Source organism: Colias croceus, chromosome 19, assembly GCF_905220415.1.
Source record: "Colias croceus chromosome 19, ilColCroc2.1".
Classification (NCBI taxonomy): domain Eukaryota; kingdom Metazoa; phylum Arthropoda; class Insecta; order Lepidoptera; family Pieridae; genus Colias; species Colias croceus.
In genome coordinates this window covers 129,639-147,145 of record NC_059555.1, presented here as the reverse complement: position 1 = coordinate 147,145, position 17,507 = coordinate 129,639, and the positions used below count along the sequence as shown (strand labels likewise).

The window sequence follows — 17,507 nt, the reverse complement described above, 5'->3', positions numbered from 1 at the left end:
TTCGATAATTCCTTGTAAGTAAATAGCGAGTATAACCCCACGATTGCGAATATATTATCTTTGTTGGATTGATTTACTTGGAAAATTTATAGTACTTTTAAAGTGTCTTACTGAAGCTGGTGTAATGATGGAAGAAAAGAAGGTTAAAATAATACAAAATTTATATTGTACTAGCTTTCCGCCTGCGGCTTCGCCCGCGTTTTCAAAGAAAAACCCGCATAGTTCCCGTTCCCGTGGGATTTCCGGGATAAAACCTAGCCTATGTTACTCGTGGATAATGTAGCTTTCGAATGGTGAAAGAATTTTTAAAATCAGTCCAGTAGTTTATGAGCCTATTCATCACAATCAAACAAACAAACAAAGTTTTCCTCTTTATAATATTAGTGTAGATAAAGTATGGTTTTCAAACACAGGTTTATATTTAAACCATATATGTAAATCTTATCATTAAAATCTCAGTTCAAAAGTATTTACAGTACTGATCATTCTTCAATATTATGACAATTACAAAAAAAATAAAAACAATCAAAATCAGGGATTATCTTTATTTCTGACATTTTAGATACATCGGAACTCTTCTTCATTTTCACTTTCCCTACTGCCATCACCTGTGTAAATCATTTCATCGATTAATTCAATTCACCTTTAAAAACAAAACCAAGAAGGGTACGTAATAGCAGCTCTATATAATTCCACACAGAGAGAACACGTGCAGTCACCACCAATATTTAAAGACAACTGACGATTTTTTGAGTTTTTTGACTGACAGGCTACCGTCACCTACCGCCCGATTTGTTTTTGATTGTGTATGACCATGAATTGACTTCTATTTCTTTTGAACAAGGTGTAAAATGCAAGTTCGTTGTTTAGGGCTCTTACGATTCAATGATTCGAGTGTCTTCGGAAATACGACAATTAGCGAAGATTTGCATGTGCATTATTAATTTTGGATTACTGTACAGCAGTACAATAAATGTTATAATACGATATTCACGAATTTTAGACAACAAATCTAAATTCGAGTATGTATAACTTTTTTTTCATTATAAATACAAATGTTCATCCACTTTCTTAGTTTGTTTGCAAAAGCGTTTTACATAAAAATTATACTGATTAGAATAATGTTTGACGTGATTAGAAGCTATAATTTGATACAACTCAAAATGCATGTTGTATTTACCTGTAATTGGATCTACATCTTGCTATGCATGCTAATTTATGTCACATATTCAAAATATATTATAAATATAAGATGTAAATCTGTTAGCAAATGAAATAAATAAACAAATGTTGATGTCTACTCAGCTCGTGCCGCGTGTCGGAGCGGCGCGAGACGCTGACGGCGCCGGAGCTGGCGGGCGCCACCGGCCTGCACAACCTCGGCAACACCTGCTTCATGAACGCCGCGCTGCAGGCCGTGAGTCGCACACGCACACGCACACGTACACACACGTACACGTACACGCACGCACACGCACACGTACACGCACGCACACAGATACGCACATGCACGCACACAGATACGCACACGCACGCACACAGATACATACGTAGTTTATACGTTTTCTCGAATTATATTACATTGATATAAATTGAAACGTATTATTGACAATGTTTTTTTTTTTTAATTTATGCAATACTTAAGTGTAATTTTTTAATAATTATGATAGTTTTTTATATTACTACTCACTAAGATAAAGTTTTATTAAATTATTATTTTGTCTATTCTAAACCATGTTTGTCAATGTTGTTTAATAACTCAGCCCCCGGAATCACAGTGGTCAGATCGGGCCGCTCGGGGCTCAATAGGTTAAGATAGAATTATGTACAATGTTGCGTGACGTCAGGTGTGGAACACGAGTGCGCTGCGCGAGTACTTCAACTCGGGGCTGCACCTGCACGAGGTGAACAGCGCCAACCCGCTCGGCACCGGCGGCGCGCTCGCCGTGCGCTACGGGGAGCTCTGCAAGGAGGTCAGTCGACGTACTATAACCATTTATACATACATTTCGCTTAATAATATGTGCATATAAATCAGCAAATATTCAAATATCATTAGCAAATAATGATTTTTTTTCTGTATCTTAACGATTAAAAACCGCTTCTATTCGATGTCTAGTTGAATAAATAAATGTTTGAGTATTAATTAACATTTAAATGCCATTTTATGTGTATCCACTTGTATAACGTGCATGTGTGCGTGTGCAGGTGTGGACGAGCGGCGCGCGGTCGGTGGCGCCGCTGCGCGTGCGCTGGTGCGTGTCGCGCTGGGCGCGCGCGCTGGCGGGCGGCGGCCAGCACGACGCGCAGGAGCTGCTGGCCTGGCTGCTGGACGCGCTGCACGAGGACCTGAACCGCGCCGCGCCCCCCGCGCCCGCCCCCGCGCCCCAGCCGCCCGACGAGGGCTCGGGGGCGCGGCGCCCCGACCCGGCGCTGGCGGCGGAGGCGTGGGCGCAGTACGCGGCGCGCAACGCCTCCATCATGACGGACCTGTTCTGCGGCCAGCTCAAGTCGCGCGTGCGCTGCTCCGTGTGCGGCCACGAGTCGCTGCGCTTCGATACCTTCAACATGCTCAGCCTGCCGCTGCCCATGGAGGCCTACGTGCGCGCTGAGGTCAAAGGTACTATATATTACACATAATAATATGGGAAAGATTTAAATTGTAAAAAATAAGTACTTAATACAAAAAATCACTATTAAATAATGATTGATGAATAATGAAAAATTTACATGATATTTTTTTTACAGTTATTCTCTTGGACGGATCAGTGCCAGTGAAGTACGGAGTACGAGTTAACTCCGAAGGCACGTATTACGACTTGAAGAAATCTCTATCTGAACTATGTGGACTTTCACCTGATGCGTAAGTATTCAATCAAATTAGGCATTTAGATGTTACCCATATTTATATTGTTTATAATTATTATTCTATCAAGGTATTTCAATAAATTCAATTTTGCTGCTCTTTTATAACATAAAAGCTTATATTACTACTTTATTCTTCAATTGTAAAATGGAGCTGATATGAACACAATGTGCAGCATGCTACTGGCGCTGGTGTCGAACAGCCGCGTGTCCGCGCTGCTGGAGGACGGCGCCAAGGTGAGCGGCAGCACCGCGTGCGAGCTGCTCGCCTACCAGGTGCCGCTGACCGCCCGCCGGCACACGCCGCACCTGCCGCACCTGCCGCACATGCAGCACACGCCGCACGCCGCAGACGGTCAGTATGCGTGTAATGTGCGAGTGATTAGCGCCCACTTCAGTTCGGTCGTTTAGTTTGGAGATGTCTGTAATTACATCATCCCATATCACGTCGCTTCACCACACATCACAGAACATCACGTCATGATACATCAAATAACGTTACGACACATCGTGTTACATCACATCACATCGCATCATATCACGAAATGACACATCACATCACGTCACGACACGCCACTACACATCACGACACGTCACGTCACATTCAGAAACAAGACATCACTGATAGAAGGTTATTTTTTTACACCAATAAAACTATATCACATCATTGGATATTCAACATCAAAACTTGTGGAGCCAAACGATAGACAAACGGCATATTTATTCATTTTTTGATATAATATTAATTACTTCATGTGAATTATTGTGAGTAAAAGTTCTATGTTGTTGTGCAGAGCGCGGCGGGCGGTCGGAGAGCGCGGAGGTGAGTGTGGGCGCGCCGCCCTCCAGTCTCTGCATGCCCGCACTCTTCTGCTTTAAGGTTAGCCCCCACCACACCCCACACACCCCACACACCCCCTCGCACCCCCACAACCCATAACCTATAGAGTATTAGTTTAGACCTATAGAGATTTTTAAAATGGAAAGGGACAAAAAAAATAATTCGATTTTATTAAGCTTTGATTTTATTAAGCTTTGACGTTAAAAGAGATTTTTTTTACGACAACAAAGGTATCTGTGAACTGTGAACGTAAATTTATATTTTATGCATTTGGTCCTTCGAAGCGGGCATATGTTTTGTTGTATATGTTAAGATGAGCTTTTGCTCAGTTATATTAAATAAATAACGGTTATTTAAAAATGAGAGCTATATGAATATCTGCAGCAAAAATGAATTAATTCGACGAACGTGATATTTTTCAGAATAATATTTGTATATCACGATTTATAACAAACAACGAGTCAATACATCGGTACTGGTAATACGACATTTTGTAGTTTGCACGCGTTTGAGGCTAGAGGAGAATTTGTACATATTATGTAGTAGATTATTGCAAGAAAAGGAATAATGTAAATTTACGTGTGTATCTGAATAAATATTATATTCCAATAAAGAAAAATAAAAATAAAAATAAATAAAAAGATACACATTATTTTGAATAAAGTGTGTTTTTGGAGACATGTCAGTTTACATTTTTCTGATATTAAATGACTTTTTTTTCGAAAGAAAATTACAGTAGAGCCCGATGTAAATACACAACCCCACAAAATGTAAATATAAACACAAAGTAGAGAGGTAAAGACAAAGACTTGGGCGGCTCCGCTTTTAAATTATATTCGTAGATTAGTAGTATTTGTACAGTTATATAATCTTAGAATTATACATATTTACGCGCTGTGGTTTTGATCTATAACAAATGAATATGTTACTCAATAATAGTGCTTACAAAATAAAGTTTACAAAACTTTTGCACCTAAATTTATTTCTGAATCTATATTCGAAGCCACTACGCGTTGTTTTATAGTGATATTGTTATTTTTTTCGAAACATTTACTTGGCGTTTCTATGTACAAATATCTTTGGTGTATTTGCACTGTTCTTTTATTCGTGTGTTTGTTTGCACTTTGGGTTGATTAACTGCGCCGAGTTTATGTATCGATATTGATTCGGTTAAGCTAATATTTATTCGTAGTGTGAAATATTATAATACCGATGCAATTTGTCTTTGCATTCCCACGTAGACGTGTCTCTATTAATACACCGGTGATAGCTCGCTAAATAACACCATTTTTATTTGTGCCTTTTGTTTCAGTATTACATAGTTTTTAAGTTGAACTTTGTGATGTAAGATTTTTTGTATGTATTTATATTCAATGTCTTATTTATGGACACATTTTCGTGTAATGCACAGGCATGACGTATTCATTCCCAGAGGAAAGTGTCGAAATGAAGCATACGTATGATTTTCAGCGGTCGAGATCGGAAATTCTTATGTCCCAGAGTCCGCCGAGCACTTTGTACGACAGACGACCGAGCGAGCTGCGCAGTCGCACGCTGCCCCGTATGGGCGCGCGGGGCGGGGGGGAGTTCGGTGCGGGGCCGGCGGGGGGAGGGGGGGCCGGCGGTGCGGGGCCGGCGGGGGGAGGGGGGGCCGGCGGTGCGGGGGGAGCGCTCGCGGGGGGCAAGTGCGCCTCCTCGCCCACCGACCTGCACCGCCTGGACGAGCCGGCGCAGGAGGAGGAGTACACGCACTATCTGTTTGCAGTGCATAGGTTAGTGTGCGAGATAAATAATTGTGATTTGCACACTTTACAGACGTTTTTTATGTGTGTTTGATATTTCACATATTAGGGTTAATTTTTTATGAACTACATAATTGAATGGTGTGACATTTTTAGCTTTAAATGTGTTTTATATTTATTTTAAATTTAAACATTTATTTATAACTAAACTTCGTTTAGAAGCTATTTTGTATGATCAAAATATAAAATAACAATAATTTAGCACCATTTTTATATTTATGTTAAATAATCGTGTCGTGTTTATGTGCAGGAAGCAGGTGCGGTCGGACGCGTACTTCCTGCCGTGGCAGCGTCGCGGCGCGGTGCTGTTCGGCGCGCCGGTGCTGGTGCCGCTGGCCCGCGGGGCGCCGGCCCGCCGCCTGTACGCCGCCGTGTGGGCGCAGCTCGCGCGCCTGCTGTCCGCGCGCCCCGCCGCCGACCGACACAACCACGCCACCGACTGGTAACCGCCCACACGTTGCGATAACGACGCACACATGCTGATATCATTCGAAAACTTTATCGTTTACTTTTTTTACACTGCACATTTAGTTCGTAACCGTTCACGTTCCGAGCCACAAGTTTGCCATATGCATATAATATATTATGCGAGGCTCAATTATAATTAAAACGATTACTTTCAATTTGAATCTTTATTTAATTCTGCCTAATGGTTTCAAATTTATTACTTTAATATACGCACTTGACGTTTATAGAGCTATAAAATGAATGTAAAATGATTTTTGAAACAAATGTGATCCCCGTTTGCAGCGACGACAGCCTGGGCTACGAGTTCCCGTTCACGCTGCGCGCGGTGGACGGCGCGGGCGCGTGGTGCGCGCGCTGCGGCTGGCCCGCGCTGTGCCGCGGCTGCGCGCTGCCCAACGACGACCGCCCGCTGCTGCTCGCTGGTGTGCAGCAGCCGCCGCCCGGTATGTGCACACACCACTCGCTGCTCGTACACCACACGCCACACTCGCTGCTTGTACAGCACACGCCGTACGTACAGCACATGCCACACTCGCTGCTTGTACAGCTCATACCACACTCGATGTTTTTACAGCATACGCCGCAAGTGCCGCTCCACACGCCGCACATGCCGTTCATACTACATACACTACACACACGACACGTACCGCGCACATCACACATTCCGTACTGTAAGCTGCATGGCCCGAACATGCCAAAGTCTAAACGGACCACTCATACGCAATAATTTTAAGCGTCGAATTGGATTCTTACAAGATTTAAACACCTATGTGAAGTTGGCAACTAACTGAATAAAAATAAGTGTTTCTCAATTCTATTCGATTGTACTAGGTTTGTACCAGAATGTACCGCTTTTATTTTGTTTGTACCCCGAAGAGGTGGAGGGAAACCTAGGGTCGTAGTTATATAGTTCGATGCCGACCTAGAAATACAGTATTTTTTTAAATGCTAACTCAAAGCATTTCGTTTGTACCGGATTGTACCGTTATCAGAACCAATATATCAAAAAACTAATATTCACGTTTATATAAATATACATGAAGATACTAAAGAAAATTCGACTAACTGAATAAAAATGAGTGTTTCTCAATTCTATTCGATTGTACTAGGTTCGTACCTGAATGTACCGCTTTTTATTTCGTTTGTACCAATTGATCGATTGATTGATCGATTGATCGATTGATTGATCGATTTGATTGATTGATTGATCGATTCAATCGATTGTTTGATCGATTCAATCTATTTATTGATTGATTTGATTGATCGATTGATCGATTCAATAGATTGATTGATTGATTGATCGATTCAATCGATTGATTGATTGATCGATTGATTGATTGGTTGATCGATTCAATCGATTGATTGATTGATTGATCGATTCATTCGATTGATTGATTGATTGATCGATTCATTCGATTGATTGATCGTTTATTGATCTATCGATTGATCAATCAATCGGTACAAATGAAATAAAAAGCGGTACATTCTGGTACGAACCTAGTAAGTACAATCGAATAGAATTGAGAAACACTCATTTTTATTCAGTTAGTTGCCAACTTCACGTGATTTAAACATGATAGTTTTGAATCAACAAAGAAAATCTTGTTCCAGTTAATTTCGCTAATGCAAATTAACAAACGTTCTTTGTACAGTTTTCAGAAAAATGATGTCCATAATTGAATGGAAATAACTTACAGAGCCCGTGGAGAGCAGCCCGCACGCGCGCACGTATTGGAGCACGCGGCTGGACGCGGGTGGGTCGCCCGGCGCGCGCGCCCGTCTGCAGCGCCGCAGCAGTGGGCGGGACAGCTTCGATGAGGTCAACATTCACCTTTCACCATTTTACACAATAATTCATAACAAATTTAGTAATTTTTTAAATGTACGTAAATGAGATCGCAATACTGCGTAGCTGTTATTTATTTAACAAATTTACCATGACCAAATCGAGCTTTGAACAAAACTTTGTCAGTCTTTGAGAAATATGCCGAAAGTAAAGCTAGTAAATGATACACCAATTTTTTACATATTTCATTTAGTTAATTTTACAGACGGAAGTGCGAGGTAGCTCGGAGGCGCCGGGCGAGATCAGCCCGGCGGAGTTCACAGCCCTCGTGCTGGGCGGCGGCGCGCGCGGGCTGCTGCTGGCGGTGGACTGGGAGCCCACGGCGCTGCACCTGCGCTACCAGACGGCGCGCGAGAAGGCGGCGCACGAGCACGCGTCCGTGGCGGCGGGCCGGCGGGCCGCGGCCACGGCGGTCGACCTGGCGACCTGCCTGCGCGCCTTCACCTCGGAGGAACGGCTCGAGCAGCGCTACCGCTGCTCCGCCTGCCGCGCCGCGCAGCCCGCCACCAAGAAGCTGCAGCTGTGGCGCGCGCCGCCCGTGCTCGTCAGTACACACACTATTATATCAATTATACGCCATTGTTTCTAAATTCAAAATATATCAAAAAATAAATTAAATCAAAATATTTCCTATGATTAAATAAGATAATTGATTATTTTGAAATGTCTAAAAAAAAGGGGTCATATCGAAATTAACATTTAAACTATGATCCGTTTCAGATAATACACCTGAAGCGGTTCCAGTACGTGAACAACAAGTGGATAAAATCTCAGAAGGTGGTGAACTTCCCGTTCCACGACTTCGACCCGACGCCGTACCTCGCGTCCGTGCCGCAGGAGACGATCCTGCGGCACCGCGAGCTCAGCGCCCGCCGCAAGTCCTCCCTGCTCGTGGACGTGGAGGAGCCCGGGGCGGGGGGCGGCGCGGGGGGCGAGCCGGGGGGGCGGGGGGAGCCGGGGGAGCGGGGGGAGCGGGGGGCGCGCAGGCGGCTCGAGTCCAGCAGCCTGCTCACCACGCCCGTGCAGGACGACAACCTGGTGGACTACCACAAGCACCACCTCGTGCCCGAGCAGGACCCCTTCGATTTGAAGTACCGGTTGTACGCGGTTGTGGTGAGTTACATTTTATAACGTATTTATTGTATGTTTGAAAACATTTTATTGATTTTGAACGAGTTTGAAAACGTTGTTTTAAGTATAAAATTATAATAGTAATAACATGATTGCAATAATTTTTTTGTATTATATTTCACAATAAAAGTTATATTATTCTTTACATAAATTATCTTTTTGTGTATGTGTACATGAGCGCGTGGGTGTGTGTATGTGTACATGAGCGCGTGGGTGTGTATGTGTACATGAGCGCGTGGGTGTGTGTATGTGTACATGAGCGCGTGGGTGTGTGTGTGTACATGAGCGCGTGGGTGTGTATGTGTACATGAGCGCGTGGGTGTGCACTACTCGTTGCGTGTCCGGCAGTCGCACACGGGGCAGCTGAGCGGCGGGCACTACGTGTGCTACGCGCGGCACCCGAGCGGCGCGTGGCTGTGCTACAACGACTCGTCGTGCCGCGCGCTGAGCTCGCCGGCGGTGGACCCGGCGGCCGCCTACCTGCTGTTCTACGAGCGGCAGGGGCTGCGCGGCGCCGCCTACCTGCCGCGCGCGCCCAGCCAGCCGCCCGCCCCGCCCCCGCCGCCGCCGCCCGACGCCGCCTGCGTGCTCGCCTAGCCCCGCCCCCACACTCGCCCCGCCCCCACACTAACGTGTGCACTCACCCGATTCCTTTCTAAACAATACGTTGTTGATGAACGTGCGTGCGTGCGGCTTTTTGAAATAGCAACGCACTTCACCTTTTCTATGTCAAACTAAACTCAACATTATCGCGGTAGTGTTCAATGGTTTATGATATGGATATTTACTTAATACGATCAAATCATTAGTTGTAACGTTAAATAAATATATATTATAATATAAATACAGATATCTCGGTATAAACGCATAGTCTGTGATAAGAGCGCCAGTCGTGCAGCTAGTTGAAACGAACCAAATGAATTCGATCCACATTGTACAATATGTAATAAATGTCGTTGCGACATATCGTGACGATAAAGTGTACACGATATTTTCTGTGGCCGGAAATAGAACATGAGAACGCTTCGAATAATTTAGATGTTCATTATCAACGTGTATGCTGATTTATTTGATCGCCTCTTTCGTTGAAAACTCATTAACTGTGGTAAAGGGACCATACACGTGCGTCATTCCTTCATAGACGATAATGTCTATGTTATTCCATAACGATTCATGCATGTTGTTCCATTTATTAAATATAGATATGTAACATGTGTAATTACTTCATAAATGTTTATTTGGACCCAAGTGAGTGCTAAAAATTGTACAAATAATGAAGGCTATAAATTATTATAATCAAATGTTGCGTGTTATAGAAGTGAACATTAATTGTCAGTTGTGTTACTCCATTCTATATAGATATTAAGCGCCATTTTAAAATAGTAAACAGCTGTGTTAGATATAATTTTATTGAAGCATATAAGTAATTTTAGTTATCTGTGCTCAAACGAACATACACTTTAGTTCTGTATCCAAATACAACAATATAGTTACACTATTCTCATGATCAAAACACAAAACATACTTTACTATTATTATTAATAATATAAATGATAATATAATGTTAATAAAAGATATTGTATAATTTAAATTTCTTTCATATGTTATTGGATTGTATAATCATTTATAGTCATGCAATTAAAATGGCAAATATTCAGGATATACTGGACCTTATAAAGATAATTTCGATTGTTATATAGCTTTATGTCATCAAACTATTGTTAAAAAATGAAATATTTGTCCGATTTGTAGCATATGTATTGTAAGCACTGTATATTATATTAAATCTTTGGTATAGGCACTTTACAACAAAATTATCTTTTTTGTAAAGTTGTGACAGACAACTTACTTCTCTGTTAGAGAAATAATGAATTCAATACAGAGACATATAATTAGTATATATCTAAATTCCAATATATGATGATATTTTTTGTTACTAGATTTCGTTAAGCAAGTTGAATATTGAACACAAGTAGGTCACTTGTGATTGAGGGAGCCCTACTTTATGTATATGAAGGAAAATGCTAAATTGATTAATCAGTGCCATGTTTCAGTCATGAAATACAAAAGTATTTCTAAAGTTTGCACAATCATAAGTATTATCTCATAAGTTCGGTTTTTCTTATTCCGTACTCGTCATAGTCTCACCAAAAATGTGTATATAATATTATTATGTTAGGTGTAAAGCGAATGTGAAAGTATAAATAGATGTATTGGAACTGTTAATATTAGCTTATAATGTATTATGTTTATGTAATAATTCTTTAATTTCAATAAAAATTTCTATAAATAATTATAATTAATTTGTTATCTGAATTTTAATTTATTATCTTTGTGCAATAAATTTATTATTTTATAGTTTTGTGTTTTATTATGTCATGCTACTTAAAAAACAACTTGAATCCGCTCATGTAATGTACATATACGATTTCTACAAATATCACATCTATAAACATTTTTATATAACAGTAATTTAATCATGCAAATCCCATGCATGCAATCCTTCATCAATAATCAATGTTATATATCAGCTTACCGGCTACCGCCCGCAGCTTCGCCTGCTTTCTTTAGCATCTGTTTATTTAAAAAAAACGCATCAAAATCCGTTTCGTAATTTTCAAGATTTAAGCATACAAAGGGACAGAAAGCGACTATTTTATAGATAGGGAGGCGAATAGGGGAATTTTCTGCAATACTCGAGCGTGGCAGTTTAAGATATGAGAGATACCTTAGACCTAATAGAACAACCTTGTAAACTATTTAGCTCTATATGTAGTGACGCGCGCCTACGATAGACAATCAGATTAGTAAAAAAAAATCGATATATTGAAATACTCGAGCGCGTCAGATTAAGATATTGGGGGTTGATTTTAGTGTTTTAAGACTAAATTTAACTAATCTGACCATAAGTCCTTGACGCCGCCGAGTTATAGGGTCGCGAACTTGTAAAAAAAAAACGTTAATCCGGCATTCTCGAGCGCGATTGTTTTTATTTTTATTTTGAAGAATATAATCTAAAACTTACTAAAACTACAAAATCTGCCGGTTTCCGCATGACCGGAAGTCTGGAGGAGCCATTTCGTCTTCCGAAAAACGCGTTGCAGCATATAAGTCGCGAACTTTACTTTTTCCAAAAAAGAAGTTTAAATAAACAAAAAAGGTAATTTTATTTTCCAAAAAAAGGTCTCTTTTCATTTTTGTCCATAATTAAAACTTTTTTTACTTGAAGCATCATAAAAACTCAAACTCCCGGTATTTTGAGTACATCTCGAAAACTGAGAGTGTTAAGAAAAATTGATATGAAATAACGATGATAAAAAAAACCCACAAACCTTTTTCGGTCAGATTAAGAGAACCCACCAACATTTTTGTCAGATTAAGAAAATATGCTTTCAGGATACCGAGATAAACCTCCCCTATGAAAATCTGACGCGCTCGAGTATTTCAAAAGGACTTTTTTTTCTGCATTTTCAAAAATTCATCGTAACTTATCGTCACGCCGTAATCGTCAGTTTTTTTAAGGGGAGCTTCCTTGGGGCCTAATTAACACCCCTTCCGAAAATCTGACGCGCTCGAGTAAATTTTTTTTTGTGCATTTTTGACGATTATATATGCCTATCCCCACCCCGCAAACCGGCAGATTAGTATACCATTGTTATCAGAGGCACTTGGGGCATACGTAGTATGAATATCTGACGCGCTCGAGAATGCCCAAGTTACTGTTTTTTTTTACATTTTTGAAAATCCGTACACGCCAAACCCACCGCTAAAATGGTTTTTACCATAGAAGCTTTTCTTTTCAAAATTATTTTATCTTTCGATTTTGATAAGTCTCGGCGACGCCGTTGAATTACGCCATTTAGCTACCTCGCCTCCCTATCTATTATGCTATGTAGTGAAGAAGTATTTAGTGTTATTGTTCATACTTCTTAATACTAATAAATGTGGTTGACACTTAAATGATGCACTTATACTACGAATATACAGGGTTACTTCTAAAACACCAGCAACCTCGCAGGACAAGATAGCTAACAACATATTGTATTACCTAATATGTAGTACATTATTTTGTTCTACGACTTGATAATTTGTTAGATTTTATTTTCATACAAAAATAAATATTCATTTAATTTTCCGTTTGAATATTATAAACTCTACGAAAAATTACGTAAACAAGAAGCGAACGAAACAAGAAGAGGCGTGCGAGGGCGTCGCGTCGTCCTTTCGATAATGAATAGAACATAGCTTAAAAAATCATTTAAAAATAATTTATTGCGTTATGCCAATAGTCGTAAATGTTTGTAACTTATGATGTCAGCTATCTTGTTCTGCGAGGTTGCTGGTGTTTTACAAGTAATCCTATAATATACATATTATGTATGAAGCTGGCGTGGACGATTTCCTAGAAAACCGGTAGCTGACGTGGCCAGTGTTATTTTTGGCGCAATTGAAAAAAATCAAAATCTACTTTTTTTTGAAGCCACAAATTAGCAACAAATTCACCTGCATTTATCAAACGATCCATCCCTTTAACAGATTTCTTCACGCTACCTTAATGTTAAGCTAGATCTGTTGCTGATTTTCAGCGATCGGCTTGAGCAACAAAATCGTTAGCAACAAAAAAGTAACAAATTTTGGTGTTTCTTTTTTTTTAATTTCGCAAATTTTTCATCGCCAGCTTTACAGACCTTATGATAAATCAGCGGCGAGTACCAACTACCCTATATATTATTATACTCTTTGGTACCAACCCTAGGCATGACGACAGTATCCATAAATGATCGTATTAGTGTTTTTAAGGGAAAATGTATAATAAATAAATTAAATATAGTGACTTAAAAATCTTAAAAACATTAAGATTAATGAGATTATCAATAAAATAAAACATTGAAATTCTACAGTTGGCCATTTTGACTAAAACACGCGTGACGTCACGATTAAGTAAACAACTCACGTCAGATGTATTTTGTTGTTATGAATATGTTGAGAATACGCATTTTTATTTATTTTCTATTGTTTCACGTATGCTTTATCGACTCAGAACAGAAATATAATTGCGAATTCATGAATACGTGGTTTCGGGTTCTCCGCGCCAACTTTATACAATCATTTCTTATTATTTTCTCGCTTGAAATAATTACTAACACATTTTTGAGCATTATTTTTATGTGGATTCACACTGCAATACTGCACACCACTTATAAACTTTGAAATTCGTTTCTATAACACTTATTAAATAAATATTTTTTTAATTTTCTTAAATTGCATACAAATAATTACGTATTTACGAAAGAGTGACGTCACGTTTACGCCATGACACCTGCGAGCTGTTTTGGCACAGTTAATAAATATTTTTTGAAAAATGGCTTTTATCTTCGTTAAATTTAAGTATATTACCGAAATATAGGGTTTTTCTTGTATAGTAAACGTATACACACATTATGGAAGAGGATTTCAAAATCTTTCGTCATGCCTTGACTTTTGTTAGGGAGTGAACCTTCTGTGCGTAGAGTGATTTTAAAACCTTAATATTTCAAACTTTCTCTATTAAGTACATAATCTATATCTATACTAATATTATAAAGCTGAAGAGTTTGTTTGAACGACAGGGACGCTCCCGCATTCCCCACTTCCTGTACAAAAATACAGATAAATGAATAATTTAACACAACACAACTAGAAAAAAAAAACCCATCACAAACAGACTGATATAATTCCCGCAATTAATATGAGAATCATAAGAACCAGCAGAAATAAAAGCACAAATTATTAATACAGATGCACGTATCTGTACGCACACTCATACCTCCAGCTTATAAGTAGATGTAACTCGTCAGCAAGAAGTCCGAGTGTGATTCGTGCAACCTAAAGTGCCTGGAACATAAATCGTTCCTTGCGTGCCGTCGAACGTGTAAGCAAAATAAAAACGTACCTTGCGGGTCTACGAACATGTTTGCAACATAAAATCGTACCTTGCGTACCGCCTCACGTTTAAGCAACATAAAATCGTACCTTGCGTGCCGCCTAACGTGTAAGCAACATAAAATCGTACCTTGCGTGCTGCCGAACGTGTAAGCAACATAGAATCTTTACTTGCGTACCGCCTCACGTTAAAGCAATTTAAAATCGTACCTTGCGTGCCGCTGAACGTGTAAGCAACATAACATCGTACCCTGCGTACTGCCTCACGTTTTAGCAACATAAAATCGTACCTTGCGTGCCGCCGAACGTGTAAGCAACATAAAATCATACCTTGCGTACCGCCTCATGTTTTTAAAACATAAAATCGTACCTTGCGTACCGCCTCACGATTAAGCAACATAAAATCATACCTTGCGTGCCGCCGAACGTGTACGCAACATAACATCGTACCTTGCGCGCCACCGAACGTGTAAGCAACATAAAATCGTACCTTGCGTACCGCCTCACGATTAAGCAACATAAAATCGTACCTTGCGTACCACCTCACGTTTAAGCAACATAAAATGGTACCCTGCGTGCCACCGAACGCGTAAGCAACATAAAATAGTACCTTGCATGCCGCCGAACGTGTAAGCAACATAAAATCGTCGCTTGCGTACCGCCTCACGTTTTAGCAACATAAAATCGTACCTTGCGTACCGCCTCACGTTTTTGCAACTTAAAATCGTACCTTGCACTAAAAAACACACACACACTTTACACTAAAAAATCGACACTTCATACACGACACTACAAAATCGACACTTCATACACGACACTTCATACACGACACTTCAAATACAACACTTCACACACGACACTTCAAACACGACACTTCATACACGACACTTCATACACGACACTTCAAACACGACACTTCATACACGACACTTCATATACGACACTTAAAACACGACACTTAACACCCGACACCACAAATTCGACACTTCATACACGACACTTCATACACGACACTTCAAACACGACACTTCAAACACGACACTAAACACCCGACTCTACAAAATCGACACTTCATACACGACACTTCAAACACGACACTTAACACCCGACACTACAAAATCGACACTTCATACACGACACTTCATACACGACACTTCAAACACGACACTTAACACCCGACACCAAAAACACAACACTTCACACCCAACACTACAAACTCGACACTTCATATGCGACACTTCAAACACGACACTTAACACCCGACACTACAAAATCGACACTTCATACACGACACTTCATATACAACACTCAACACCCGACACTTCATACACGACACTTTAAACACGACACTTCATACACGACACTTCAAACACGACACTTCATACACGACACTTCATACACGACACTTCATATACGACACTTCAAACACGACACTTAACACCCGACACCACAAATTCGACACTTCATACACGACACTTCATACACGACACTTCAAACACGACACTTCATACACGACACTTCATATACGACACTTAACACCCGACACTTCATACACGACACTTTTAACACGACACTTCATATACGACACTTCATACACGACACTTCAAACACTACACTTAACACCCGACACTACAAAATCGACACTTTATACACGACACTTCAAAGATGACACTTAACAGTTAACACCCGACACCAAAAACACAACACTTCACACCCGACAATACAAACTCGACACTTCATATACGACACTTCAAACACGACACTTAACACCCGACACTAAAAAATCGACACTTCATCATACACGATACTTCGAACACGACACTACATACACGACACTTCATATACGACACTTCAAACACGACACTTAACACCCGACACTACAAAATCGACACTTCATAAACGACACTTCAAACACGACACTTCATACACGACACTTCATACACGACACTACAAACTCGACACTTCATGTACGACACTTCAAACACGACACTTAACACCCGACACTACAAAATCGACACTTCATACACGACACTTCATACACGACACTTCATATACGACACTCAACACCCGACACTTCATACACGACACTTCATACACGACACTTCATACACGACACTTCGAACACGACACTTCATACACGACACTTCAAACACGACACTTCATATACGACACTTCATATACGACACTTCAAACACGACACTTAACACCCGACACCACAAATTCGACACTTCATACACGACACTTCATACACGACACTTCAAACACGACACTTCATACACGACACTTCAAATACTACACTTAACACCCGACACTACAAAATCGACACTTTATACACGACACTTCAAAGATGACACTTAACAGTTAACACCCGACACCAAAAACACAACACTTCACACCCGACACTACAAACTCGACACTTCATACACGATACTTCAAACACGACACTACATACACGACACTTCATATACGACACTTCAAACATGACACTTAACACCCGACACTACAAAATCGACACTTCAAACACGACACTTCATACACGACACTTCATACACGACACTACAAACTCGACACTTCATGTACGACACTTTAAACACGACACTTAACACCCGACACTAAAAAATCGACACTTCAT

The 17,507-nt window shown here is 40.4% G+C and overlaps 1 protein-coding gene across 1 annotated transcript in view; it reads left to right on the top strand.

Moving 5' to 3' along the window:
- LOC123700040 (ubiquitin carboxyl-terminal hydrolase 32) overlaps window positions 1-11,285 on the top strand; it is a 31,394-nt gene extending 20,109 nt beyond the window's left edge. Inside the window, exons 12-24 of the mRNA XM_045647146.1 lie at window positions 1,306-1,417; window positions 1,848-1,973; window positions 2,209-2,620; window positions 2,749-2,863; window positions 3,042-3,220; window positions 3,660-3,745; window positions 5,177-5,478; window positions 5,759-5,950; window positions 6,259-6,419; window positions 7,674-7,795; window positions 8,028-8,366; window positions 8,543-8,935; window positions 9,302-11,285. Of these exons, the coding sequence (XP_045503102.1) occupies window positions 1,306-1,417; window positions 1,848-1,973; window positions 2,209-2,620; window positions 2,749-2,863; window positions 3,042-3,220; window positions 3,660-3,745; window positions 5,177-5,478; window positions 5,759-5,950; window positions 6,259-6,419; window positions 7,674-7,795; window positions 8,028-8,366; window positions 8,543-8,935; window positions 9,302-9,550 (2,788 nt within the window). The 3' untranslated portion in view covers window positions 9,551-11,285. The remainder of the gene's footprint in view (window positions 1-1,305; window positions 1,418-1,847; window positions 1,974-2,208; window positions 2,621-2,748; window positions 2,864-3,041; window positions 3,221-3,659; window positions 3,746-5,176; window positions 5,479-5,758; window positions 5,951-6,258; window positions 6,420-7,673; window positions 7,796-8,027; window positions 8,367-8,542; window positions 8,936-9,301) is intronic.
- Window positions 11,286-17,507: the final 6,222 nt, after the last annotated feature.